Raw genomic sequence first — 26416 nt, forward strand, 5'->3', positions numbered from 1 at the left:
CGTGGTACGTGACCACGATGTTGAGCTCGTTGATGGGAGCGGGGTCCTTCCATTTGCTCCTGGAGCTTGAGGGAGCTCACAGAGTGCTGGCCAGGAGGCCTAAGGCAAATGAACCCCCGCGGGCGGTGCTGGTGCGGTTCCATCGATTTAGTGACCGGGAGTGTGTGCTGCGCTGGGCCAAGAAAGAGAGGAGCAGCAAGTGGGAGAATTCGGTAGTAAGAATCTACCAGGACTGGAGTGCGGAGATGGCAAAGCGGAGGGCCGGGTTCAACCGGACGAAGGCGGTGCTGCATGCCAAGCAGGTCAGATTTGGAATGCTGCAGCCTGCGCGTCTGTGGGTGACATATAAGGACCGGCACCACTACTTCGAGTCCCCGGAGGAGGCGTGGGCCTTTGTACTGGCGGAGAAGCTGGACTCGAATTAGGATCTGGGGACACACTATGGCCGTTGCTGTTTTCGCTGTTGCTGTTCTTCAATTTTGACACGTGTTTTTTTTATGCTGCTTTTCTTTTTGCTCTGTTTCCGGGTGGGTTTGTCTGTTGGGTATGGGTGTGGGGTATGTGGGGAACGTTGGGGGTATGTGCTTTATATGTTCTCTTCTGTACGGGGCCGGGGGTTGGGGTGGAACTGGATTTTGAGGAGCTGCGTCGGAAGGGTGGGGTGTGGCAGTGTGAAAGCGCGGGCTTTCCTCTGGTTGTCCGCGCTGCGGGGCAGGGGGGGCGGAGCTGGAGGTGGGGGCGTGGCCTCTACTGGTTTTCTTTCCCGCGCTGAAGCGGTGCCAAGGAGGTGTGGCAAGAGGGGGATGACCCCATGCCGGGAGATGGGTTTTGGCAGGAGCTGCCGGGTCAGCAGAAGTCAGCTGACTCACGGACGTACCATGGAGGGTGCGTCGCAGCTAGGTGGGGGTCCTAGCCTGGGGGGGTGGGGGGGGATACCGGGTTGCTGCTGGAATGGCCAGGAAGGAGCTGGCGTGGGGCGGGGCTGTAGAGGAGAGGCGTTATCGCCATGGGGAACGGGTCAGGCGGGGCGAGCTGGCCTGGGGCGAGCAGTTGATAAGCTATGGCTAGCCGGCGGGGGAGAGGGGGAGGTTGCTCTCTGATTCGGCTGATTACCTGGAACGTGAGGGGGCTGAATGGGCCGGTTAAGAGAACCAGGGTATTTTCTCACCTGAAGGGGCTGAAGGCGGACGTGGCTATGCTCCAGGAGACCCACTTGGAGGTGGCGGACCAGGTTCGTCTGAGGAAGGGGTGGGTGGGGCAGGTTTTTCACTCAGGATTGGACGCGCAAAACCGGGGGGTGGCGATCCTGGTGGGGAAGAGGGTGGCGTTCGAGGCGGCTGAGGTGGTGTCGGACAAGGAGGGCAGATATATTATGGTGAAGGGTAGGCTGCAGGGAGAGAAGGTGGTGCTGGTTAATGTATATGCCCCGAATTGGGATGATGCCGGCTTCATGAGGCGCTTGTTGGACCGCATTCCGGATTTGGAGGCAGGGGGCCTGACCATGGGGGGAGACTTTAACACAGTGCTGGATCCCCCACTGGACCGGTCCAGTTCAAGGACGGGTAGGAGACCGGCGGCGGCCAAGGTGCTGAGGGGGTTTATGGACCAGATGGGAGGGGTGGATCCCTGGAGGTTTGGGAGGCCGAGAGCGCGGGAGTATTCCTTTTTCTCCCATGTCCATAGGGTGATCCGGGGAGAGCTGATCTCCATCCGGGCCTATAGGGAAAGGAGGGAGAGGAAGGAGAGGAAGAGACTGGTGGGAGAGCTCCTGGATGTGGACAGGAGATACGCGGAGGCACCGGAGGAGGGGTTGCTGGGGGAACGGCGCAGTTTGCAGGCCAAATTTGACTTGTTGACCACCAGAAAGGCGGAGACACAGTGGAGGAGGTCGCAGGGCACGGTATATGAGTATGGGGAGAAGGCGAGCAGGATGTTGGCGCATCAGCTCCGCAGGCGAGATGCGGCTAGGGAAATTGGTGGAGTGACGGATAGGGGTGGGAATGTAGTGCAGAAGGGGACAGAAGTAAATGGGGTCTTTAGGGACTTCTACGAGGAACTGTACCGGTCAGAACCTCCGATGGGGAGAGGGGGGATGGAGAGCTTCATGAACAGGCTACGGTTCCCAAGGGTTCAAGAGGAGCTGGTAGAGGGGCTGGGGGCGCCGATAGAGTTGGAGGAGCTAGTCAGGGGGATTGGACAAATGCAGTAAGGTAAGGCGCCGGGGCCGGACGGGTTCCCAGTGGAATTTTATAAAAAGTATGCGGATCTGGTGGGCCCCCTGTTGGTGCAAGCTTTCAATGAGGCATGGGAGGGGGGGGGCTTTGCCCCCGACGATGTCGCGGGCACTGATCTCTCTGATCCTAAAGCGGGATAAGGACCCCTTGCAGTGTGGATCATACAGGCCTATCTCGCTCCTCAATGTTGACGCTAAGTTGCTGGCGAAGATCCTGGCCACCAGGATAGAGGACTGTGTGCCAGTGGTGATACATGAGGATCAGACAGGATTTGTCAAGGGACGGCAGCTCAACACGAATGTGCGGAGACTGCTAAATGTTATTATGATGCCGGCAGTGGAGGGGGAGGCGGAGATAGTGGTGGCGCTGGATGCGGAGAAAGCGTTTGATAGAGTTGAGTGGGGGTACCTGTGGGAGGTGCTGGAGCGGTTCGGATTCAGGGAGGGATTCATCAAATGGGTGAGGCTGCTCTACGCGGCTCCGATGGCGAGTGTAGTTACAAATGGAAGGAGATCGGACTACTTTAGGCTCTACCGTGGGACCAGGCAGGGGTGCCCCCTGTCCCCCTTGCTCTTTGCATTGGCGATTGAACCTTTGGCTATGGCGTTGAGGGAGTCAGGGAGATGGAGGGGTCTGGTGCGGGGTGGGGAGGAACATCGTGTATCGCTGTATGCGGACGACCTGCTGTTGTATGTGGCGGATCCAGAAGGGGGAATGCCGGGGGTGATGGAGCTGTTAGCGGAATTTGGCGGCTTCTCGGGCTATAAGTTAAATTTAGGCAAGAGTGAGGTATTTGTAGTACACCCGGGTGATCAGGAGGAGGGAATTGGGAGACTCCCATTTTAGAGGGCAGTGAAGAGTTTCAGATACCTGGGGGTGCAGGTGGCCAGGAGTTGGGGGACTCTCCATAAGCTTCATTTTACCAGGCTGGTGGAGCAGATGGAAGAGGAATTTAAAAGGTGGGACATGGTGCCGCTATCATTGGCGGGTAGAGTGCAGTCCGTCAAAATGGCGGTTCTCCCGAGGTTCTTGTTCCTTTTTCAGTGTTTGCCCATCTTTATCCCTAGGGCCTTTTTTAGAAGGGTTACGAGCAGCATCATGAGCTTTGTTTGGGCGCATGGGACCCCGAGGGTGAAGAGGGTCTTCTTGGAGTGGGGTAGAGATGGGGGGGGCTGGCGTTACCCAATCTCTCGGGGTATTATTGGGCGGCCAATGTGTCGATGATGCGCAAGTGGGTAATGGAGGGGGAGGGGGCAGCATGGAAACGGATGGAGAGGGCGTCCTGTGGAGATACAAGCCTGGGGGCCCTGGTAACGGCGCCGTGGCCGCTCCCTCCTACGAGGTATACCACGGGTCCGGTGGTGGCGGCTACCCTCAAGATTTGGGGGCAGTGGAGGCGACATAGGGGAGAAGTGGGGGGCTCGATGGAGGCTCCGTTAAGGGGGAACCATAGGTTCGTCCCCAGGAACATTGATGGGGGATTTCAGGGTTGGTACAGAGCGGGCATCAGACAGCTGAGGAACCTGTTTATTGATGGGAGGTTTGCGAGCCTGGGGGAGTTGGAGGAGTAATTTGGGCTCCCCCCGGGGAACATGTTCAGGTATCTGCAGGTAAAGGCATTTGCTAGGCGGCAGGTGGAGGGATTCCCTTCGCTTCCCGCGAGGGGGGTGAGCGACAGGGTGCTTTCGGGGGTCTGGGTCAGAGAGGGGAAGATATCTGATATCTACAAGGTTATGCAGGAGGCGGAGGAGGCGTCAGTAGAGGAGCTGAAAGCTAAGTGGGAGGGGGAACTGGGGGAACAGATCGAAGACGGGACATGGGCTGATGCCCTGGAGAGGGTTAATTCTTCCTCCTCGTGTGCGTGGCTTAGCCTCATCCAATTCAAGGTGCTGCACCGGGCCCACATGACTGGGACAAGGATGAGTAGGTTCTTTGGGGGTGAAGACAGGTGTGTCAGGTGCTCGGGGAGTCCAGCGAACCATGCCCATATGTTCTGGGCATGCCCGGCGCTGGAGGAGTTCTGGAAGGGGGTGGCGAGGACAGTGTCGAGGGTGGTGGGATCCAGGGTCAAGCCAGGCTGGGGACTCGCAATTTTTGGGGTTGGGGTGGAGCCGGGAGTGCAGGAGGTGAAAGAGGCCGGTGTGCTGGCCTTTGCGTCCCTAGTAGCCCGGTGAAGGATCTTGCTACAATGGAAGGATGCGAGGCCCCCAAGCGTGGAGACCTGGATCAATGACATGGCGGGTTTCATTAAGCTAGAGAAGATCAAATTCGCCCTGAGAGGGTCGGTACAAGGGTTCTTTAGGCGGTGGCAACCTTTTCTCGACTTTCTGGCTCAACGATAGGGTACGAGGACAGTAGCAGCAGCAACCCGGGGGGGGGGGGGGGAAGGGGGAGGGAAAAGGGGGGGGGGGGGAAGGGGGAGGGAAAAGGGGGGGGGGGGGGGGGAAGGGGGAGGGAAAAGGTGGGGGGGGGGGCGGACGATGACTATGTTTGTTTATTTAATTTAAATTTATTTTGAAGTTCTTTTGTTGTTCATTGGGGTTGGGGGGGTGGGGGGATGTGATACATGCGTCGATACGGTCTGGGGGTGGTACGGTTATTATGGGTTATTTTGTTGCATTTCATTGTTTGTCGTTATGTTTTATATTTTCTGTAAAAAGTTCCAATAAAAATTATATTTTTTTAAAAATGGAGAAGGGTGACTAGTGGTGTTCCACAGGGATCCGTGCTCGGACCACTGCTGTTTGTGATCTACATAAATGACCTGGAGGAAGGTATAGGTGGTCTGATTAGCAAATTTGCAGATGATACTAAGATTGCTGGAGTTGCAGATAGCGAGGCGGACTGTCAGAGAATACAGCAAAATATAGATAGATTGGAGAGTTGGGCAGAGAAATGGCAGATGGAGTTCAATCCAGGCAAATGCGAGGTGATGCATTTTGGAAGATCAAATTCAAGAGCGGACTATATGGTCAATGGAAGAGTCCTGGGGAAAATTGATGTACAGAGAGATCTGGGAGTTCAGGTCCATTGTACCCTGAAGGTGGCAACGCAGGTTGATAGAGTGGTCAAGAAGGCATACAGCATGCTTGCCTTCATCGGACGGGGTATTGAGTACAAGAGTTGGCAGGTCATGTTACAGATGTATCGGACTTTGGTTTGGCCACATTTGGAATACTGCGTGCAGTTCCGGTCACCACATTACCAGAAGGATGTGGATGCCTTGGAGAGGGTGCAGAGGAGGTTCACCATGATGTTGCCTGGTATGGAGGGTGCTAGCTATGAAGAAAGGTTGAGTAGATTAGGATTGTTTTCGTTGGAAAGACGGAGGTTGAGGGGGGACCTGATTGAGGTCTACAAAATTATGAGAGGTATGGACAGGGTGGATAGTAACAAGCTTTTCCCAAGAGTGGGGGTGTCAATTACAAGGGGTCACGATTTCAAGGTGAGAGGGGTAAGGTTTAAGGGAGATGTGCGTGGAAAGTTTTTTACGCAGAGGGTGGTGGGTGCCTGGAACACTTTGCCAGCGGAGGTGGTAGAGGCGGGCACGATGGCATCATTTAAGATGCATCTAGACAGGTATATGAACGGGCGGGGAACAGAGAGAAGTAGACCTTGGAAAATAGGAGACAGGTTTAGATAAAGGATCTGGATCGGCGCAGGCTGGGAGGGCCGAAGGGCCTGTTCCTGTCCTGTAATTATCTTTGTTCTTTGTTCTTTGAATTCCAGAGACAAGGTGAGCGTGTCATCAAGCAACCATGCATTGGAGTCACACCTGACACAACGGATGGTTGTGGTGGTTGGAGGCCAATTACCTCAGCCACAAGACATCACTGCAGGAGTTCCTCAGGCTGGTGTCCTGGACCCCACCATCCTTATCTGCTCCATCAATGTCCTTCATTCGCCAGAAGGTCAGAAGTAGAAATGTTCTCTGATGATTGCACAATTTTTAGCAACATTCATAACTCTTCAGATATTGAAATGCTCTATGCCCGCATGTAGTGCGACCTGGTTGATAAGTGGCAGGGACATTCATGGCACACAAATACAAGGCAATAACCATCTCCAGTAAGAGGGAATCTAACCAACTCCCCTTGACATTCAACAGCATCATCATTGCTGAATCTCCCATCATCAACATCCTGGGGGTTACCATTGATCAGAAACTGAGCTGGACCAGCCATATAAATACTGTGACTACAAAAACAGGTCAGAGGCTGGAAATCCTGAGCCAGTAACATAGAACATAGAAAATACAGGACAGAACAGCCCTTTGGCCCACGATGTTGTGCCGAACTTTTGTCCGAGATTGAGAACAAATCAATCTACACCCCAGCATTCAACCGTAATCCGTGTACCTATCCAATAGCCGCTTGAAGGTCCCTAATGTTTCCGACTCAACTACTTCCACAGGCAGTGCATTCCATGCCCCCACTACTCTCTGGGTAAAGAACCTACCTCTGACATCCCCCCTATATCTTCCACCATTCACCTTAAAGTTATGTCCCCTTGTAATGGTTTGTTCCACCCGAGGAAAAAGTCTCTGACTGTCTACTCTATTCCCCTGATCATCTTATAAACCTCTACCAAGTCCCCCCTCATCCTTCTCCGTTCTAATGAGAAAAGGCCGAGCACCCTCAACCTTTCCTCGTAAGACCTACTCTCCATTCCAGGCAACATCCTGGTAAATCTCCTTTGCACCATTTCCAAAGCTTCCACATCCTTCCTAAAATGAGGTGACCAGAACTGCACACAATACTCCAAATGTGGCCTTACCAAGGTTTTGTACAGCTGCATCATCAATCACGGCTCTTAAATTCAATCCCTCTGCTAATGAACGCTAGCAAACCATAGGCCTTCTGCACAGCTCTATCCATTTGAGTGGCAACTTTCAAAGATCTGTGAACATAGACCCCAAGATCTCTCTGCTCCTCCAACTTACCTCCTTACTCCCCAAATCCTGTTCAGCATCAACAAGGCAAAGTCAGGAATTTGATGCAATACTCCCCACTTGCCTGGAGGAATGCAGCTCCAACAACACTCAAGAAGATCAACACCATCCAGGACAAAACTTAATAAGAACACCCTCCATCAAGGGAAATTAGGGATGGGCAATAAATGGTGACCTTGTCAGTGACCCCAATGTCCCATGAATGATCAAAGTAAAAATCAGTCAAATAGTAAAATATGTAGCAACCTCTAGTTATGATCATTGGTTTTGTTTTATTAATTTACAGGATGTGGGCATCGCTGGCTAGGTCAGTATGTATTGCTGATCCCTAATTGCCCTTGAGAAGGTGGCGAGGTCGCCTTCTTGAACCGTTGCAGCCCATGTTATGTAGGTACACCCACAGTGCTGTTAGGGAGGGAGTTCCAGGATTTTGATCTAGTGACAGTGAAGGAATGGCGGTATATTTTCAAATTAAGATGGTGAGTAACTTGGAGGGGAACTTCCAGGTGGTGGGTTCCTATGTGTCTGGTGCCCTTGCCTTTCTAGGTAGAGCAGTCACAGGTTTGAATGGTGCTGCCTAAGGAACCTTGGTGAGTTGCTGCAATGGTTAATGAGTTACAATGGTTAATGAGTTAATCATCACAATTATGCTCATAAGAATATTTATTTACAGTTGAATGAAAGTCCTGATCAGGATATAATTACAACAAACATTTTACATAATCAGAATGGTTAACATCAAGTTAACATTTGAAGGTTTGTGAACATACTGGCAATGATGCCACAATTGACACGTGAAATGTATCTTTCCTGAACATTCCCATTGGCAGGCAGTAAGAACTACATCTGTCTCAATGGCAATCTTTATCCTGAGGATGAGTTTCCTCACTCCTGATCCTTATCTTCACCATGTGTGATCACGTAGCACAGATTTTTATAGTCGAGATTCCCAGAAACATCAGCAGGGAAGGCAGTAAACATCTGCTCACACTGGAGGGAGAAAAAGTGAAAAATATTCACAATAGTCACAGACTCAGCCACCAGAAGATTAATTAGATGCTTGAAATTTGAATATTCCAAGCCCGATGGGGCTTACAGTTAATTTCACCAAGTGGAGATTCACAATTGGAGCTTGTGTCATGAACTCGCTAATTCTGTGGTCATTGTCATTCTGCTCATCAAATCAGGCTTTCTGTAGAGGAATTCACTTGGTCTCATTCCCTCACTTCACTTTGTATCCCTGCAAGTTTTTTTCCTCAAGTTCCCATCCAATTTCCTTTTGAAATCATTGATCATCTCCATTTCCAGCAACATTGGAGGCAGCGGGATCATTACCATTCCCTGCTTAATAAATCTCCCACACACTCGCTCCTGAATCTCTTGCCCAATACAGTGTCCCTGAGTCTTGTACCATCAGCCAATGGGGAAACATAGAACATAGAACATAGAACGATACAGCGCAGTACAGGCCCTTCGGCCCTCGATGTTGCACCGACATGGAAAAAATCTAAAGGCCATCTAACCTACACTATCCCCTTATCATCCATATGCTTATCCAATAAATTTTTAAATGCCCTGAATGTTGGCGTGTTCACTACTGTTGCAGGTAGGGCATTCCACGGCCTCCCCACTCTTTGCGTAAAAAACCTACCTCTGACCTCTGTCCTATATCTATTACCCCTCAATTTAAGGCTATGTCCCCTCGTGCTAGCCACCTCCATCCGCGGGAGAAGGCTCTCGCTGTCCACCCTATCTAACCCTCTGATATGGTAGACGTAGAAACCTTTCTACGTCTACCATATCGAAACCTGTCAGAATCTCATGCAGTTCCATTGCATTCGCCTCAGGGGGAGAACAAGCTCAGCTTTTCCAACCTAAAATTCCTCATCCCAGCAACCAGGTAAACCCACTTTTTATTGTCTATCCCTAAATGACCTTGAGAAAGTGATGGTGAGCTGCCTTCCGGAATACAACCCAGTGGCTTGCGAGGCATTTCCAAGTTCAGTTAAGAGTCTATCACTTTTCTGTAGGTTTTGACCCTCACATCCTTCCTAAAGTGTGGTGACCAGAATTGGACACAATACTCTAGGCATAGACTGACCAATGATGAGAGATGAGAGTAATTTCAATGCTGAGTATATTACTTTGAATAAACTTTGAGACGCTAGCCCTGGTCAATACCTTGTTCGAAACTGATTGGTCTAGAAATGTTCATCAATCTCATGCCAGAATGGGACACACCTGATATTAGGCAACAGCATCGCTGCTCAGGGAGACAGTGAGCTAGGGAGGCAAGATTGGGGACAGGCACCTGACTGGGGGAATGTCTGCTGATTTAGTAGTGGCTGTTACTGCCTGGAGTTTAAAGGTGGGATCAAATTCTTCTTCCAGCTCCACATTCAGTAACTTGCTTTAAAATTTACTTTTAGCTGGCAGCCTGTTCCGCTGGCTCGGCCCAACGGAACCCTGGTTTTCCTGAGTCATCATGGTGTCGACGGTCTTCAAGGGAACCCAACTTTCCAAAGAGGGCCCCGGACAGATTTTAGGCCCCTATTTCCAAAGGGTCCAACTCCCTACATCAGGCCTGGACCCTGAGTGGCATTTTTTGATCGACACCAGGATGGCAAGAGACAGATTTCCAACTCGCAGTGTCCACGTGTCCACCATTTTGGAGCTTAGACATTCTGAAACTTTCAGAATCATGAACCGACCCCAATTCTCCAATCTGACTCTCTTTCTGCATCAGGAGGGTCTCGGGGATTCCTTGTAGAAGCTTTGTTCTTTGTTCTTTGCTCTTATTTGAGCTTGATTTGTTATCAAATTATGGTGATGTGCCCTCATTACCAAAGGGGGTTGATTCTTGCCAGTCACGACTCAGTGAATTTTAGAATGTTCATAGTTCTATTCAGGAATGGGGTTGTAACTGAATTATCTAATTTTAGAGCCCTCATTAAGCATTATGTTCTGAGAAGAGAAACGATTGCGTTGACTCAAATTCTGATGTAATTCCTGCTGGCGAGTAGGTGTTCAACACTCAAGTGACATCAGGAGATAATAATGTTGTGTTAATCACTACTGACATTCACCTTTCCAATGACACTGCTGCATCTCTCACTGAATCACTCAGCAGGAATCAATTCACAGGAACCTTTCATTCTTTAGACCTGCGACTGAATAGCGGCAGGGACAGCGATCACAGAATTTGAAATAAAAAGACCTCGTTAGGAAGTGTAAAATCTCAACAAATGAAATAGCGCCTCATTGTAAACCTTGCTGTAAATTTTGAAAGTGTTGATGGTTTTGTACAATGACTAGTGCTATGCCCAAGAAAAACCTGAATGATAACATTCAATCATTACCTCTTCTTCATTAAACCTATCAGCCTGGGTCGTCAGCATTTCCTTGATACTGAAACAGAAAGAGATAGTTTAGATGGACGGTTCGGGGTTGAGTGACACAGTCCACATTCCACAACTTTAAAAATGTCAAATAACAATAATGTGTTATGGGCTAGGGTTTAGAAAACTCCAAAGTCTATCATGGAGTTCACATGACCAACGATTTTTAATTGATTTTGGTTATGGGGAGCACAAGGGTCCACTCTCCAGGTGTGATGCAGCAGAGACCTTAAGTATTTTTAAAACAAAACAATGTTTATTCTATGAACCCAGTTAGCATTTTATAAACACACAGTAAACATCTCATCAACCACCAACACACGTAACGTGTACAATACTCTCAAGGTAACCCTTCATACCTTTCCTAGCAACATCCATAAGTTAAACCCTTTTTTTAACATAGACAGCAGGTTTAAATTCTCTACAGAAACAGATATTACATTGAAATCATCAAGTGATCTGGAGACATTCTTTAGAGAGAGAGATATACAGCTCTCCAACTCTGAAAAAAAACACAGAGCCACAAAGCAGCTTTACAGCTCAAAACGAAAGTAAAAAGACAGACAGACAGCCTGGCTCCACCCACACACTGACATCACTGCAGCTAAACACCCTTTCTTAAAGGTACATCCACCTGACAAAAGAAACAAGACATCTGGAATGTGTCCAAGAATACCAGATCACCAAAACTGTGCTCGAAGGGATTTAGAAACTGGTTTTAAAGAGTTTATGACAATATTCAAAGTCCTGCACATAAGTAAGAACTAGTCCTTCCTGTTTATTTTCCTTATTCCCATTTTATTTTGTTTTACTTTATTAGATTTGGTCTGTAGACCAAATCAGAATGTGTTTTTAAGCAGAGGACTTTAAGGCATATGTGATGCTTGCCTTCATCAGCCAGAACATTGAGTATAAAAACTGGCAAGTCATGCTGCAGCTGTAATAATAATCTTTAGTGTCACAAGTAGGCTTATATTGACACTGCAATGACGTTACTGTGAAAATCCCCTTGTCACCACATTCCAGCGCCTGTTCGGGTACACAGAGGGAGAATTCAGAATGTCCCAATGATCGAACAGCACGTCTTTCGGGACTTGTGGGAGGAAATCGGAGCACCCGGAGGAAACCCATGCAGACATAGGGAGAACGTGCAGATGCGCACAGGGAGTGACCTAAGCCAAGAATCGAACCTGGTGCTGTGGAGCAACTGTGCTAACTACTGTGCTACCGTGCTGCCCAGTATAGAACCTTACTTAGGCCACACTTGCAATATAGTGTTCAATTCTGGTCGCCACACTACCAGAAGGATGTGGAGGCTTTGGAGAGGTTACAGAAGAGATTTACCAGGATGTTGCCTGGTATGGAGGGCATTAGCTATGAGGAGAGGTTGGATAAGCTTGGTTTGTTCTCACTGGACCGATGGAGGTTGAGGGGCAACCTGACAGAAGTATACAAAAAATTTTCTTTGGGTGGAAGAGTCGATTACTAGGGGGCATAGGTTTAAGGTGCGAGGGGCAAGGTTCAAAGGAGATGTGCAAGGGAAGTTTTTTACACAAAGGGTAGTGGGTGCCTGGAACTCGCTGCCAGCGGAGGTGGTGGAAGCAGGGACGATAGTGACATTTAAGGGCATCTTGACAAATACACGAATAGAGGGATAAGGACCACGGAAGTGTAGAAGGTTTTAGGTTAGACAGGCAGCATGGTCGATGCAGGCTTAGAGGGTTGTATTTTTCTTTGTTCTTTGACCCAAGTGAAGCAGCCTGCTAGTCAGGACAATGTTTTCCAGGTTTTGTATTTTGAAGAGGAGAAACAGATTCGTCGACACCGAGTGAATCTTCGGCACAGGTTTGGGAGGATGTTGGTTCAGTTGGTTGGCTGGCAACTAGTCAGTTCTCCAGGGACGTGTTCTGCCTGACAACAGTCAGTGATTGGTTCCTGTGTGATGCATTCTAAGAGAGAGAGAGCTTGGCAGAAGTGTTTAGATCTTGAAAGGAGAAGGAACTCGCTCTCTTGCTGGAAGAATGGCTTTATTGTTCTAATGATGTGGAGATGCCGGCATTGGACTGGAGTGAGCATAGTAAGAAGTCTTACAACACCAGGTTAAAGTCCAACATGTTTGTTTCAACACTAGCTGTCGGAGCACTGCTCCTTCCTCAGGTGGCACACCTTGATGGACTTGGCTTGATGGACTTCCAACATTCACCTGAGGAAGGAGCTGTGCTCTGAAAGCTAGTGTTTGAAACAAACATGTTGGACTTTAACCTGGTGTTGTAAGACTTCTAAAACCAATGAGTGCCTGGCACATCTTTGCTGTAAACTTGAAATAAGCTCAAATCTGTGGCTGAGGGCATCAAGAGCATTGGCCAGGTGCTGACTTACCTTAGCAGTCACATGTCAGAGACAAAAAAGCAGTGAGAGACATGTCACACTAGTTGAGGGACATGTCCCAGTCTCAATGCTTCATGGCTGAGGGCATCAAGACTATGGCTTAGACGAGAGCATGCCTCCAGGGCTGGCAGCACCGGGTGACCGTGGACCCTCCAAAGCCCATTCCAGCCTCACCTCTATCCCATGGAGTAGCCCAGCAAGCACACTAAGGGAGGAAGAAGTGATACGGCCCATGCCAGTGCCTCCCACAGGGATAGACCATGTAAAATAAGAAAGTTAAATCACAAGGAGTTGACACGGGTGTAATTAGGGGTTAGGGCACAACAATGTACATAGTCACCATTGAACACTTTTGCACCAACACTCCAACCTGCCTCTAACGTCTGTCTGACGGGTGTTCGGGATGCCTCAGAAGGATGCCTCAGAGGAACAAAGGACTCCATAGAAGAAGAGAGGCTACAATGAGGAATAAGGATATTCATAGAGGAACAGTGGACCTCATGAGGACTATTAGACCCCATGCAGAGATACTCTAAAAGTGAATGTTTACAACCAAAGACTATGTTAAATATTAATATTTTGAAGAATTTGATTACATGGTGTGGATAATGTCCTCTGCGTAAATCTACAACCAGCAGAAAGAACAGAAAGTTTATTTCATACTTACTAATCTGCTTTGATATATCCATTCGCTTCTGGGTCAAAAATCTTGAAAGCATTTACAATAGTTTCTTCAGGGTCAGCACCTGAAGAAAATCATAGGATCATTCACCATTAAATTTGGGTTGCAGTGTTCTGAATGCTGTGCTCGTTATTATTTTTTGTCTCAAATTTGAATATTCTTTTCACACTCCCCTCTACATGAGATAATTCACTTGCTAAATGTTTATAGTGGGGTGTCAAGATACTGAAACAAAATTGAGAGCTTTAGAGGAGGCTGTTACGATACCCTGGCCGAGTGCACAGTCAATTCCAGTCCCACAAGCCTCGGAGTCCCAACACAAGTGAATTAACCAATAATCTGTATTAAATTTGCAGAACCTTTGGCCTCTTGACTGCTCAATAAGTTGCATCCACCAGGTTTATGAGTTGAACAAAATAACTGTTTATTTATAACAGAAAGAAAGTTGAAATATTCAATAATCATAACAGAATAACAGCCATCTAAGTATCGCCACCTTTTATCGTCTCACCATTTACCCAAACACACAGGCACAGAGGGAAGGAGAGGGCTAAAATAGTAGGAATTAAAATTAAATGAAAGATGAGTGTCCTTGATCCGGTGCTAAGGTTGTTTCCGCAGGCTGTCCTCTCAGAATACTTAGGAATCAAAGCCACCGGTGTATGGTGAGAGATAATGTTTTGGCAAGAGCTTTTAATCAGTACTCCTAGACAAATAGATTTTCCTCTGGAGAGGCATTTTAACTTACCAGCCTTGGCCTTCACTCAAAGGAACAGCCTCATGCCTGTTTAATTCATACTTGTTTCCAACTCCAACAGAATGACCAACAGCCTTACTGAGATATGGGACAAGTTGAGGCAAGTATCCTGCAGAGGGCGGCAGAGTGGCGACGCTGATTGGCTGTTGCGGGGAGTGAATTTTGGAAAGCTGCTGTCGGGTGAGTTTCTAGAACTAATATATTTTAGGCAGTGGCTAAACCCGAGACAGGTAGTGTCTCCCACCCATCCTCCTCCTCTAACCAAACAAAAAGACTGTGTGGTGAGTTGGTAAGGTCAGCTTTTCTTTCCTTTTCCTCTCCCCACCCTTCCACCACCTCTAACCTGTGTGAAAATCAGGAAAGCTTTTTTTTCTCTGTAATTGTCAAGTGGATAAATGGAAGGGATGGCAGAGAGACCAGTGCAAATGTTCCTCCTGCAGGATGTTCGAGGTGAGGGACACCGTCAGTGGCCCTGCTGAAATCACCTGTGGGAAGTGCACCCATCTCCAGCTCCTCAAAGACCTTATTGGGGAACTGGAGCTGGATGAACCGAGGATCATTCGGGAGACAGAGTCGGTTATAGATAGAAGCTACAGGGCTGTAGTTACTCCTAAAAATGAAGGTAGATGGGTGACGTTTAAAAGGAGGGGGAAGAAGCAGTCAGTGCAGGGATCCCCTGCGGTTGTTCCTCTCAATTACAAGTATACCGTTTTGGATACTGTTGGGGGTGGGGGGGGTGGGGTGGTGGGGGGGGGGGGGGGGGGGGGGGGGGGGGGAACCAACCAGAGGTAAGCCACGGTGACCAGGTCTCAGGCACTGAGTCTGTCCCTGTGGCTCAGAAGGAAAGGGGGAGAGCAGGAGAGTTAGAGGTACAGATAGTCATTTCTGTGGCAACGATGGAGGCTCACTGTTGGTGTGTTGCCTCCCGGATGCCAAGCTCCGTGACATCTCTGATCGTGTTTTCGGATCCTCAAGAGGGAGAAGGAGCAGCCATAAGTCGTACCACATCAGTACCAACATCGGTACACATTGGTACCAATGACATAGGTAGGAAAAGGGATGGGTATATAAAACACGAATTCAGGGAGCTAGGGTGGAAGCTGAGGGCCAGGACAGACTGTGTTGTCATCTCTGGGTTGCTGCCAGTGCCATGTGCTAGCGAGGTGAGGAACAGGGAGAGAGTGCAGTTAAACACGTGGCTACAGGGATGGTGTAGGAGGGAGGGTTTCAGTTACTTGGATAATTGGAGCACATTCTGGGGAAGGTCGGGTTACACCTGAACCAGAGGGGCACCAATATCCTGGGAGGAGAATTTGCTGCAGCTCTTCGGAGGGGGGGGGGGTTTAAACTAATTTGGCAGGGGGGTGGGAAACTGATTTGTAGTCCAGGAGATAGCGTTGCTGGAGTTCAGGAAGTTGAGGGTAGTGCAGTACTGAGGAAGGTACCAAGGTCACAAGAGTGGACCTGCAGGCATGTTGGTGGTTTGAAGTGTGTGTACTTCAATGCGAGGAGCATCAGGAATAAGGTTGGTGAGCTTGAAGCATGGATTGGTACCTGGGACTATGATGTTGTGGCCATTACGGAGCCGTGGATAGAACAGGGTCAGGAATGGTTGTTGGATGTTCCGGGGTTTAGATGTTTCAGTAAGATTAGGGAAGGCGGTAAAAGAGGTTGAGGAGTAGCATTGTTAATCAAGGATAGTATAACGGTTGCAGAAAGGCAGTTTGAGGAGGATCTGTCCACTGAGGCAGTGTGGGCTGAAGTTAGAAATAGGAAAGGAGCGGTCACTTTGTTAGGAGTTTTCTATAGGCCCTCAAACAGTAACAGAGATGTGGAGGAAAAGATTGCAATTCAGATTTTGGATAGGTACGGTAGTCACAGGGTAGTTGTCATGGGTGACTTTAACTTTCCGAATATTGATTGGAACCACTATAATTCGAATAGTTTGAATGGGGCTGTTTTTATCCAGTGTGTGCAGGAGGGTTTCCTCACACAATATATCCACATAAACCGTCAAGAGGCGGGGCCACATTGGATTTGGTACTGGGTAATGAACCGGGCCAAGTGTTAGATTTCGTTGTGGGAGACCACTTTGGAGATAGTGACCACAATTCGGTGAGTTTCACTATAGCAATGGCGAGGGATAGGAACATATGGCAGGGCAAGTTTTATAACTCGGGGAAGGGTAATTACGATGCGATTAGGCAAGAATGGGGAGCATAAGTTGGAAACAGGAACTGCCAGGGATAGGCACAATTGAGATGTGGAGCTTGTTCAAGGAGCAAATACAGCGTCTCCGTGATATGTATGTCCCTGTCAGGCAGGGAGGAAATGATCGGGTGAGGAAACCATGGTTTACAAAAGAGGTTGAATGTCTTGTCAAGAGGAAGAAGGGGGTTATGTAAGGATGAGAAAACAAGGTTCAGTTAGGGCACTTGAGGGATATAAGATAGCTAGGAAAGAGCTCAAGAAAGGGCTTAGGAGAGCTTGGAGGGGACATGAGAAGTCCATGGCGGATAGGATCAAGGAAAACCCCAAGGCTTTTTACACTTATGTGACGAATAAAAGAATGACCAAGGTGAAGTTAGGGCCAGTCAAGGACAGTAGTGGGAACATGTGCATGGAGTCTGAAGATATAGGAGAGGCCCTAAATTAATACTTTTCTTCAGTGCTCACAAAGGAGAGGGGCCATGTTGTTGAGGAGGATAGTGCGATACAGGCTGGTAGGTTGGAGGAGGTAGATATTCGGAAGGAAGATATGATAGAAATTCTGAGAAGCCTGAGGATAGACAAGTCCCCTGGGCCTGATGGGATATATCCTAGGATTCTTTGGGAAGCGAGGGATGAGATTGCAGATCCTTTGGCTTTGATCTTTATGTCCTCGCTGTCTACAGGAATAGTGCCAGAAGACTGGAGAGAGATGAAGTTGTCCCCTTGTTCAAGAAAGGGAATAAGTATAACCCTGTGAATTATAGGCCGGTTAGTCTCACTTCGGTCATAGGTAAATTATTGGAAAGGGTCCCAAGGGATAGGATTTATGATCATTTGGAAAGATGCAGCTTAATCCAGGATAGTCAGCACAGATTTGTGAGGGGTAAGTCTTGCCTCACAAGTTTGATTGTATCCTTTGAGGAGGTAACTAAGTACATAAATGAAGGTAGAGCAGTTGATGTTGCATACATGGATTTTAGTAAGGCGTTTGATAAGATGCCCCATGGTCGGTTCATGCAGAAAGTAAGGAGGCATGGCATAGAGGGAAATTTGGCCGATTGGATCAGTTACTGGCTATCACATAGAAGACAGAGGGTGGTGGTAGATGGTAAATTTTCATCCTGGAGCCCAGTCGCCAGCGGTGTACCACAGGGATCAGTGCTGGGTCCTCTGCTATTTGTGATTTTTATCAATGATTGGATGATGGAGTTGAAGGTTGGGTTAGTAAATTTTCTGATGACACCAAGATTGGTGGAGTAGTGGATAATGTGAAGGGTTGTTGTAGGCTGCAAAGAGACATTGATAGGATGCAGAGCTGGGCTGAAAAGTGGGAGATAGAGTTTAACCCTGATAAGTGTGACGTGATTCATTTTGGTAGGACAACTTTGAATGCGGATTACAGGGTTAACGGCAGGGTTCTGAAGAATGTGGAGGAGCAGAGAAATCTCGGAGTTCATGTCCATAGATCTCTGAAAGTTGCCACCCAAGTGGATAGACTGTGAAGAAAGCCTATAGTGTGTTGGCATTCATCAACAGGGGGATTGAATTTAAGAGTTTATGCTGCAACTGTACAAGACCTTGGTTAGACCACATTTGGAGTACTGTGTGCAGTTCTGGTCACCTCATTATAGGAAGGATGTGGAAGCATTGGAAAGGGTGCAAAGGAGATTTACCAGGATGCTGCCTGGATTGGAGGGTAGGTCTTATGAGGAAAGGTTGAGGGAGCTAGGGCTTTTCTTGGAGCTAAGGAGGATGGGAGGTGACTTAATTGAGGTGTATAAGATGATGAAAGGGATAGATAGAGTGGATGTTCAGCGACTTTCTCCTTGGGTGGATGTAGCTCTTACAAGGGGGAATAACTATAAGGTTCATGGTGGAAGATATAGGAGGATGTCAGAGGTAGGTTCTTTACTGTACAGCACAGTACAGGCCCTTCGGTCCACAATGTCTTTACTCAGAGTGGTTGGGGCATGGAACGCACTCCCAGCTGTGGTAGTGGAATCAGACACTTTAGGAACTTTCAAGCGGTTATTGGATAGGCATATGGAGTGCACTAGAATGATTGGGAGTAGGTTGATTTGATCTTAGTTTCAGACTAGTTCGGCACAACATCATGGGCCGAAGGGCCTGTACTGTGCTGTACAGTTCTATGTAAAGGGATAGGTCTGAGATGGTCTTCACTACTCTGGTTACGGCCTCTGGGAAACTCATTTATTGAGCGGTTTAGGTTGGCACAATTCCGTCAATCGACCACCAGTTGGCGTTTCACCTAAGAAATCCAGATCAGGATGATTCCGCTATTCAACCACCAGATGGAACCAGGTCCGGGGTGTTCAGATCAGCGCAGTTCTCATTGCCGGCCACCAGATGATGATGTACACAGGATGCTCAGGTCAGTGCACTTCTGCCTTTCTTCCACCAGATGGGGCTTTTGTTTCCATGTGAGATTAAAATGGTAAAAGAAAGCCCAAGTGAAGCAAAGGAGGTGCAAAACATTGTGTGGCCTGATCAAGAGGTGATTGATAAGAAGGTGCCAGATCTCTTTAAAGAACTTACTTGTGTGGGTAAAGTTTACTCATGTGTATCAGGAGCAGCAGGTAAAGCAGTCACAATTTTAAGAGATACGGGAGCTAGCCAATCTTTATGGTAAGAGATGAGGAGTTATGTAGTTTGGCAAGAATGTTGCCAGAAAATATGGCAATATGTGGAATTCAGGGTGAGAGGAGTAGTGTTCCATTATATAAGGTAAGGTTGGAAAGTCCAGTGAAGATTGGTGAAGTGGTAGTAGGAGTAATAGAGAAACTATCTTGTCCAGGAATACAGTTTATCTTGGGTAATGATATAGCTGGATCGCAGATGGGAGTGATGCCTACAGTGGTTGATAAGCCAGTAGAAAATCAGACAACTGAAATGTTGAAGGACAAGTAGCCTGGGATTATTCTGGATTTTGTAGTAACAAGGTCGCAAATTCACAGGTTAAGACAAGAGGAGAAATCAAAGAGTGAAGATCAAGTTGAAGTACAATTATCAGAAACAATTTTTGATCAGATGGTTGAAAAAGAGCAAGAACATGTGGAGGATGAGGCTTAGTTTAGTTTAGTTCAGGAAAATTGGTGGAGTTACAACTGAAAGGTGTCGAAATAAACTGGATGTATCAGAAAGCATGCACGGAAGAGGAATCTGCGTGTTTACCAGAGTGTTATTACCGTAAAAGTGATGTCTTGATGAGAAAACGTAGGGGTATATGCAGGCGGATGAAAAGTGGGCAGAAGTTCATGAAGTAGTATTGAAAATGAAAATGAAAATGAAAATCACTTATTGTCACGAGTAGGCTTCAAATGAAGTTACTGTGAAAAGCCCCTAGTCGCCACATTCCGGCGCCTGTTCGGGAAGGCTGTTACGGGAATTGAACCGTGCTGCTGGCCTGCTTGGTCTGCTTTCAAAGCCAGCGATTTAGCTCTGTGCTAAACAGCCCCAGCCCCTTGCTGGTAGGGTATCGAAAGGAGTTGTTGTAAGTAGCACATGAGGTACCAGTGGGAAGTCATTTGGGAGTAAGGAAAACTCAAGCTAAAATACAAAAACATTTTTTTGGCCTGGACTACATACAGATGTCGTAAGATTTTGTCGATCATGTCACACACGTCAAGTGATAGGGAAACCTCAAGCAGTGATAAAGCCAACGCCCTTAATACCCATTCCAGCATTTGAGGAACCTTTTACAAGGGTCCTAATTGATTGCATAGGACCGCTTCTTAAAACGAAAAGTGGGAATCAATATCTTTTGACTATAATAGTGTGTGTCTACTAGGTTTCCAGAGGCCATTCCAGTACGTAATATTACAGCTAAAAAGATTGTGGAGGAGTTACTTAAATTGTTTACTAGATATGGAACTACTCACAGAAAGACAATCGGATCAAGGATCAAATTTTACCTCAAGGTTATTCAAACAAGTTATGGATAGCTCAGGAATAAAACCATTTGTATCAACTGTGTACCATCCAGAATGGCAGGGAGCATCAGAAAGGTGGCATCAGATATTAAAGACAATGTTAAGGGCTTATTGTCAAGATTATCCTGAGGATTGGGATAAAGTAATTCCATTCGTACTGTTTGCAATTTGGAATGCACCTAATTAGTCAACCAAATTCAGACCTTTTGAACTAATTTTTGATCATGATGTAAGAGGACCACTTAAATTGGTTAAGGAAAAATTGGTCAGTGAGAAATCAGGACTTACATTATTGGATTACGTGTCAAATTTTAAGGAACAATTAAATAGAGCAGGGGAATTGGCTAGACAACATTTAAAAGTTGCACAACATGTGATGAAATGGGTAGCAGACGAGAAATCCAAAGTTCGTAGTTTTGCCTGTGGAGATAAAGTTTTAGTATTGTTGCCAGTGGTAGGTGAACCTTTAAAAGCAAGGTTTTGTGGACCTTATTAGATTGAAAGGAAATTAAGTGAGGTGAATTATGTGGAAAGAACGCCAGATAGAAGGAAAACTCACTGTGTGTGTGTCATGTGAATATGCTTAAAAGATACTTTGGAAGGGAAGGAGAGAAAAAGAAGGAGGTTTTAATGATTCTAACTCAAAGTGACAAACCAAATCCAGATGACTGTGAATTTGACATACCTCAAATTAAATTGGAAAATGAGGATGTCCTTAAAAATTGGGATAAATTGTTGAGTTGCCTTCCAGAGGAAAAATGGACTGACCTGAAAGAGTTAGAACATAGAACAGTACAGCACAGAACAGGCCCATCGGCCCTCAATGTTGTGCCGAGCCATGATCACCCTACGCAAACCCACGTATCCACCCTATACCCATAACCCAACAACCCCCCCCCTTAACCTTACTTTTATTAGGACACTACGGGCAATTTAGCATGGCCAATCCACCTAACCCGCACATCTTTGGACTGTGGGAGGAAACCGGAGCACCCGGAGGAAACCCACGCACACAGGGGGAGGACGTGCAGACTCCACACAGATAGTGACCCAGCCGGGAATCGAACCTGGGACCCTGGAGCTGTGAAGCATTTATGCTAACCACCATGCTACCCTGCTGCCCAAGTTATTGATATCACATGGGCAAGTTTGGGGAGATAAATTGGGAAGTACTAAAATGGCTCTACATGATGTAGATGTGGGAAATGCTGTTCCAATTAAACAACATCCATATGGACTTAACCCTTTAAAATTGGCACAGTTAACAAAGAGATTGAAAGTACGCTTAAAGATGGCATAATTGAAGTGGGTTGCAGCCAACGGAGCTCACCCATAGTGATGGTGCCTAAACCAGACAATACCCAACGATTGTGTGCAGACTATAGAAAGGTAAATGCAGTTACAATAATGGACTCTTATCCTATCCCATGCTTGGAGGATTGCATTGAGAAGGTGGACAATCCACTTTTATTTCCAAATTGGATTTACTCAAAGGTTACTGGCAGGTACCTTTATCCGACAGAGCGAAGTAGATTTCAGCTTTTGTGACTCCAGATGGTATATACCAATTCAAAGTTATGCCATTTGGCATGAAAAACGCCCCAGCCACATTTTAACGGTTAACTAACAAAGTCGTTTCAGGATTACCCAATTGTGCAGTATACATCGACGATCTGGTAATTTTTAGCCAGACATGGACAGAAGAATCAAAGCATCTGAGGGAGTTATTCGATCGTCTTCAGGGGGTGGGTTTGGTGATAAACCTAGCCAAAAGTCAATTTGGAAAATCCCAAGTCACTTTCCTTGGCCATACAATTGGATAGGGTCAAATGGTCCCACGGGATGTGAAAACAAAAGTTATTAGGGAGTTTCCGATACCCTCGACGCAACGGGAAATAATGCGATTTCTGGGTATGAGTGGATTTTACCGGAAATTTGTACCAGATTTTAGCAGTGTGGTCACTCCACTGACTGACTTGCTCAAGAAGCGTAACAAATTCCAGTGGGCAGCAGAGTGTCAACAGGCATTTGACGGCCTGAAGGTTGTGTTAACCACTGATCCTGTGTTAGTCATCCCAAATTACACAAAACCATTCAAAGTGGCTGTTGATGCGAGTGATGTGGGTGTAGGTGCGGTACTTTTACAACGAAGGGCAAGAGCAGCCTATTGGTTATTTTTTGAAGAAATTGAATTCTCACCAGAAGAAATATTCCACGATTGAGGAGGAGACTTTGAGTTTGGTGCTGCCTTTGCAACATTTTCAAATTTATGTGACCAGCAATCCGTCTGACACAAAAATGAAAGTTTAAGGATTACTTAGAATGTTGTATTCTTTGGGGGTTGTATTTGAATTGATGTTTGCTAAGATGTTCACTCTATGTTTTAAAATATAGAATAAACATTGTTTTGCTTCAAAATTTAATTTTAATTTTCTGCTCCACCACACCTGTAGAGTGGGCCATGTGCTCCCCATACCACAATCTAGTAAATGTTCTGGGTCAGGGGAACTCCATGATACACTTTGGGGTTCTCTAAACCCTGGCCCATAACAGCCACACTCAATTGTCGCTTAATTGGGGAAAAAAGGAATTGGGCAATCAAAATTTATTTTTTTTAAAACAGAGGACCTATTTGTTGGATTGTCAGATGGATGACAGTTCAGTATGATAGATTTTTGCCAAGAATACATACCTCCAGCTAAAGGAACAGCTGAGTTGCAACCTATTGTAACACACAAAGGACTGCTAAGGTACACGTGCCTTCCGTTCAGAATAACGTCAGCACCAGTCCTATTCCAAATCCTCAGTGGCCTCAATGGTGTTCAATGTTTTATGGGCAACATTTTAATTACCAGCAGGACTGAACAGGAGCATCTCAAGAATTTAGAAAACACATTGAAGCGCCGTGAAAGACACAATTTTCAAGAGAGACAAACATGAAGTTTTCCAAATCATCAATAAGCTATCTTAGCCATGTAAAAGAACAGTACAGCACAGGAACAGGCCCTTTGGCCTTCCTAGCCTGCACCAATCATGTGTTTGTCCCAACTAAAACCTTCTGCACTTCCAGGGTCCATATCCCTCTATTCCCATCCTATCATAAGAATATAAGAACTAAGAGCCTGCTCCGCCATTCAATGAGATCATGGCTGATCTTTTGTGGGCTCAACTCCACTTGCCCGCCCGAACACTATATTATTCCTTTATTCTTCAAAAAACGATCCATCTTTCTCTTGAACATGTATGCGTCAAAACGCCTCTTAAACGTCTTTAATATATCGGCTTCCACCACCTCCCAGAAAAAAAACAGCCGCTCCAGACATTCACCACCTTCTGTGTAAAAACATGCCTCGCACATCTGCTCTAAACTTTCCCCAAAACAGCACCTTAAATGGTAATTGACTTTTTCACCCTGGGAAAAAGTATCTGACTATCCACTCTGTCCATGCCCCTCATAATCTTGTAAACAGGTCGTCCCTCAACCACCTGCGCTCTAGTGAAAACAGTCTGAGTTTATCCAACCTCCTCTTACAGCTAATACCTTGCAGACCAGGGGACATCCTGGTAAGTCTCTAATGTACCCTCTCCAAAGCCTCCACATCCTTCTGGTAGTGTGGTGATCAGAATTGTACACAATATTCCAAACTAGGTTTCTGTACAGCTGCATGACTTGCCAATTTTTATACTCAATGGCCCAATCGATGAAGGCAGGAAGGAAGCAGTGCTCCGAAAGCTAGTGTTTGAAACAAACCTGTTAGACTTTAACCTTGTGTTGTAAGAATTTTTACTGTGCTCACCCCAGTCCAATGCCGGCAACTCCACATCATCATTCTCAAGACCTGTGGAGTCTTTCCAGCTCTTTCTGTTTTGATTTATTCTAATTATTTTACTGATATTATCAGTTAGTAAGGATGTCTGATTCCTCCTGGAATTATGATGGTCTTCCCAATACTACAATACAATTGAGCGGGAAAAAAATAATTTTACTTCACATTAAATTAGCCTGACTGTGATGTCAAAATATGAGAAAAGCAACTTTGAGCAAAATCCAATGAAATAATGACTGAAATGGAGACAGGTTATAGACTCTGATAAAGAAGGTTATCAAGCTGAAAAATTAACTCTTACTCTCCACAGATATGGCCTGACTTGCTGAGTATTTCCAGCCTTTTTCATGTTCTTATTATAAGTATCCACATTTCTACTGAACAAACAGGATAATAACAAATATACTTTACGTCAGCACTTTATTAAACGGTTAGGCGGTTCTTTGACATGTCCTGGACTTTATCCCAAGGTTGGCAACCATTTAAACCATAAGACCACAAGATATAGGAGCAGAATTGGGTATTCAGCCCATCGAGCCTGCTCCATCATCCCTATTCCCCTACCTTCTCCCCTTAACCCCAGTTCCCTGATTAATCAAGAGTGAATTAATCAAGAATTTCTTGTTGCTCTTACCTTTCAGTTTCTCACCGAACATGGTCAGAAAGACAGTGAAGTTTATTGCTCCTGGTGCCTCACTCAACATCACATCCAACTCTTCACTTTTGGCAGCACGACCTGGTGACAAACCAGTTGTAGTTCTAGTTATTTTAAACTGCACTCGACACGCGTGTATTCCTTAAAAATCTTTGTGAAATGTGGGGATGTGGATCCTTACCTAGAGCAGCAAAGGTGTCTCTTAGATCCTCCTTATTAATGAAACCGTCTCTATTCTGGTCCATGATAGTGAAAGCCTGCAAAGAAAATGAATGAGATTGGCATGTGGGCCAGCAGATAACAGACAAAGACAGCTACACAGTGTGAGAGAATAAAAGCTTTTATATTTTACAGTGCCTGTATTGCCAAATCACCTAACACTTCCCTCATCATCTTGTACATTGAAATTATAAATGAAAGGATCTTAGCAGAACTGGAGAAAAACACAAAGCCCTGGTATGTGCAGAAAGGGATCAAAGCAAAATACCATTCAGATTTTTAAACTGCTTTGTGTCACAAAGTGAAATTTGCTGTGATTTTTTCCCCCCTGACTGATGTTTAAGAGGAAAGCTCTGCTCATATTCAGGTCAGGCACAGTTTGATGTTAACTGACTGTGGTGCATTCTGGCTTAACACGGGGGGCAGGGAGAGGTATTTCACACTCACCTCCTTGAACTCTTGGATCTGAGTTTGGTCAAACATTGAGAAAACATTGGAGCTTCCTCCCTCCAACTTCTTCTTGGCTTTCTTTGGGGACTAGAAAACACATGAAAACACTGATAACGTCAAACTCTGAGATAAAGAGGAAGTTCAGGCTGAAGACAAAACAGCAAAAGAAAAAGGAAAATAAAAAAAGAGAGTTAATGTGAAATGAGAAAACAGCAGCTAGAGGTGAAAATGAAGCAGAAAGACTACAAGATCCTGGCTGCCTACCATCTCGAACCCTGTATCCTCTCAACAATTAGATGATCCAAACGAAAGAAGGTGGGACTATTCTATTATATAGAGAGTCTGTGGGAGTAAAAATATACATGCTCCAAGTATAGATACAGGAGCTAAACATGGCAAATGTTCAGACCGGTAACCTAATAGGCTCGTTATCTGAAGCATGACTGACCTTCAGATCACAAAGAGAGAATGGTTGGAACCTCTCAGAGAATTCAGCAGATGGGGTGGTCTTGGGACATTAGTTTGCAATGTGTCACCCATTATACCTCAGGACGGAGCAGTCCAATCAGAGACTGACTGGAGAAGTTTCAGGCCATGAGCCTTTAGTTGAAGAATGAGTTAGGCTACAGCATCTCCCATTGGGGACCACCATTCCTTCATTCACTCTCTCAGATCTCAGATTGAGGGTGTGCAA

At 46.4% G+C, this 26416-nt stretch overlaps 1 protein-coding gene across 1 annotated transcript; it reads right to left on the reverse strand.

The window, feature by feature from the left end:
• Positions 1-7830: 7830 nt before the first annotated feature.
• On the reverse strand, positions 7831-26133 carry LOC119974911 (myosin regulatory light chain 2, ventricular/cardiac muscle isoform-like). The gene is made up of 7 exons (XM_038814252.1): positions 25987-26133; positions 25720-25809; positions 25235-25310; positions 25033-25134; positions 13639-13717; positions 10545-10593; positions 7831-8175 (listed from the first exon to the last, which is right to left on the reverse strand). The coding sequence occupies exons 1-7, from the start codon at positions 25987-25989 to the stop codon at positions 8071-8073; spliced, it is 504 nt and encodes a 167-aa protein (XP_038670180.1). The 5' UTR covers positions 25990-26133; the 3' UTR covers positions 7831-8070.
• Positions 26134-26416: the final 283 nt, after the last annotated feature.

This window comes from Scyliorhinus canicula, chromosome 12 (assembly GCF_902713615.1).
Source record: "Scyliorhinus canicula chromosome 12, sScyCan1.1, whole genome shotgun sequence".
NCBI classification, from domain to species: Eukaryota; Metazoa; Chordata; class Chondrichthyes; order Carcharhiniformes; family Scyliorhinidae; genus Scyliorhinus; species Scyliorhinus canicula.

Excerpts from the sequence above, each read along its gene's own strand:
- LOC119974911 (XM_038814252.1), bottom strand. Across the intron at positions 25,311-25,719 it reads AGATCCAAGAGTTCAAGGAG|GCTTTCACTATCATGGACCA; the intron begins GTGAGTGTGAAA and ends TTTTCTTTGCAG. Across the intron at positions 25,135-25,234 it reads AGACACCTTTGCTGCTCTAG|GTCGTGCTGCCAAAAGTGAA; the intron begins GTAAGGATCCAC and ends GTTTGTCACCAG.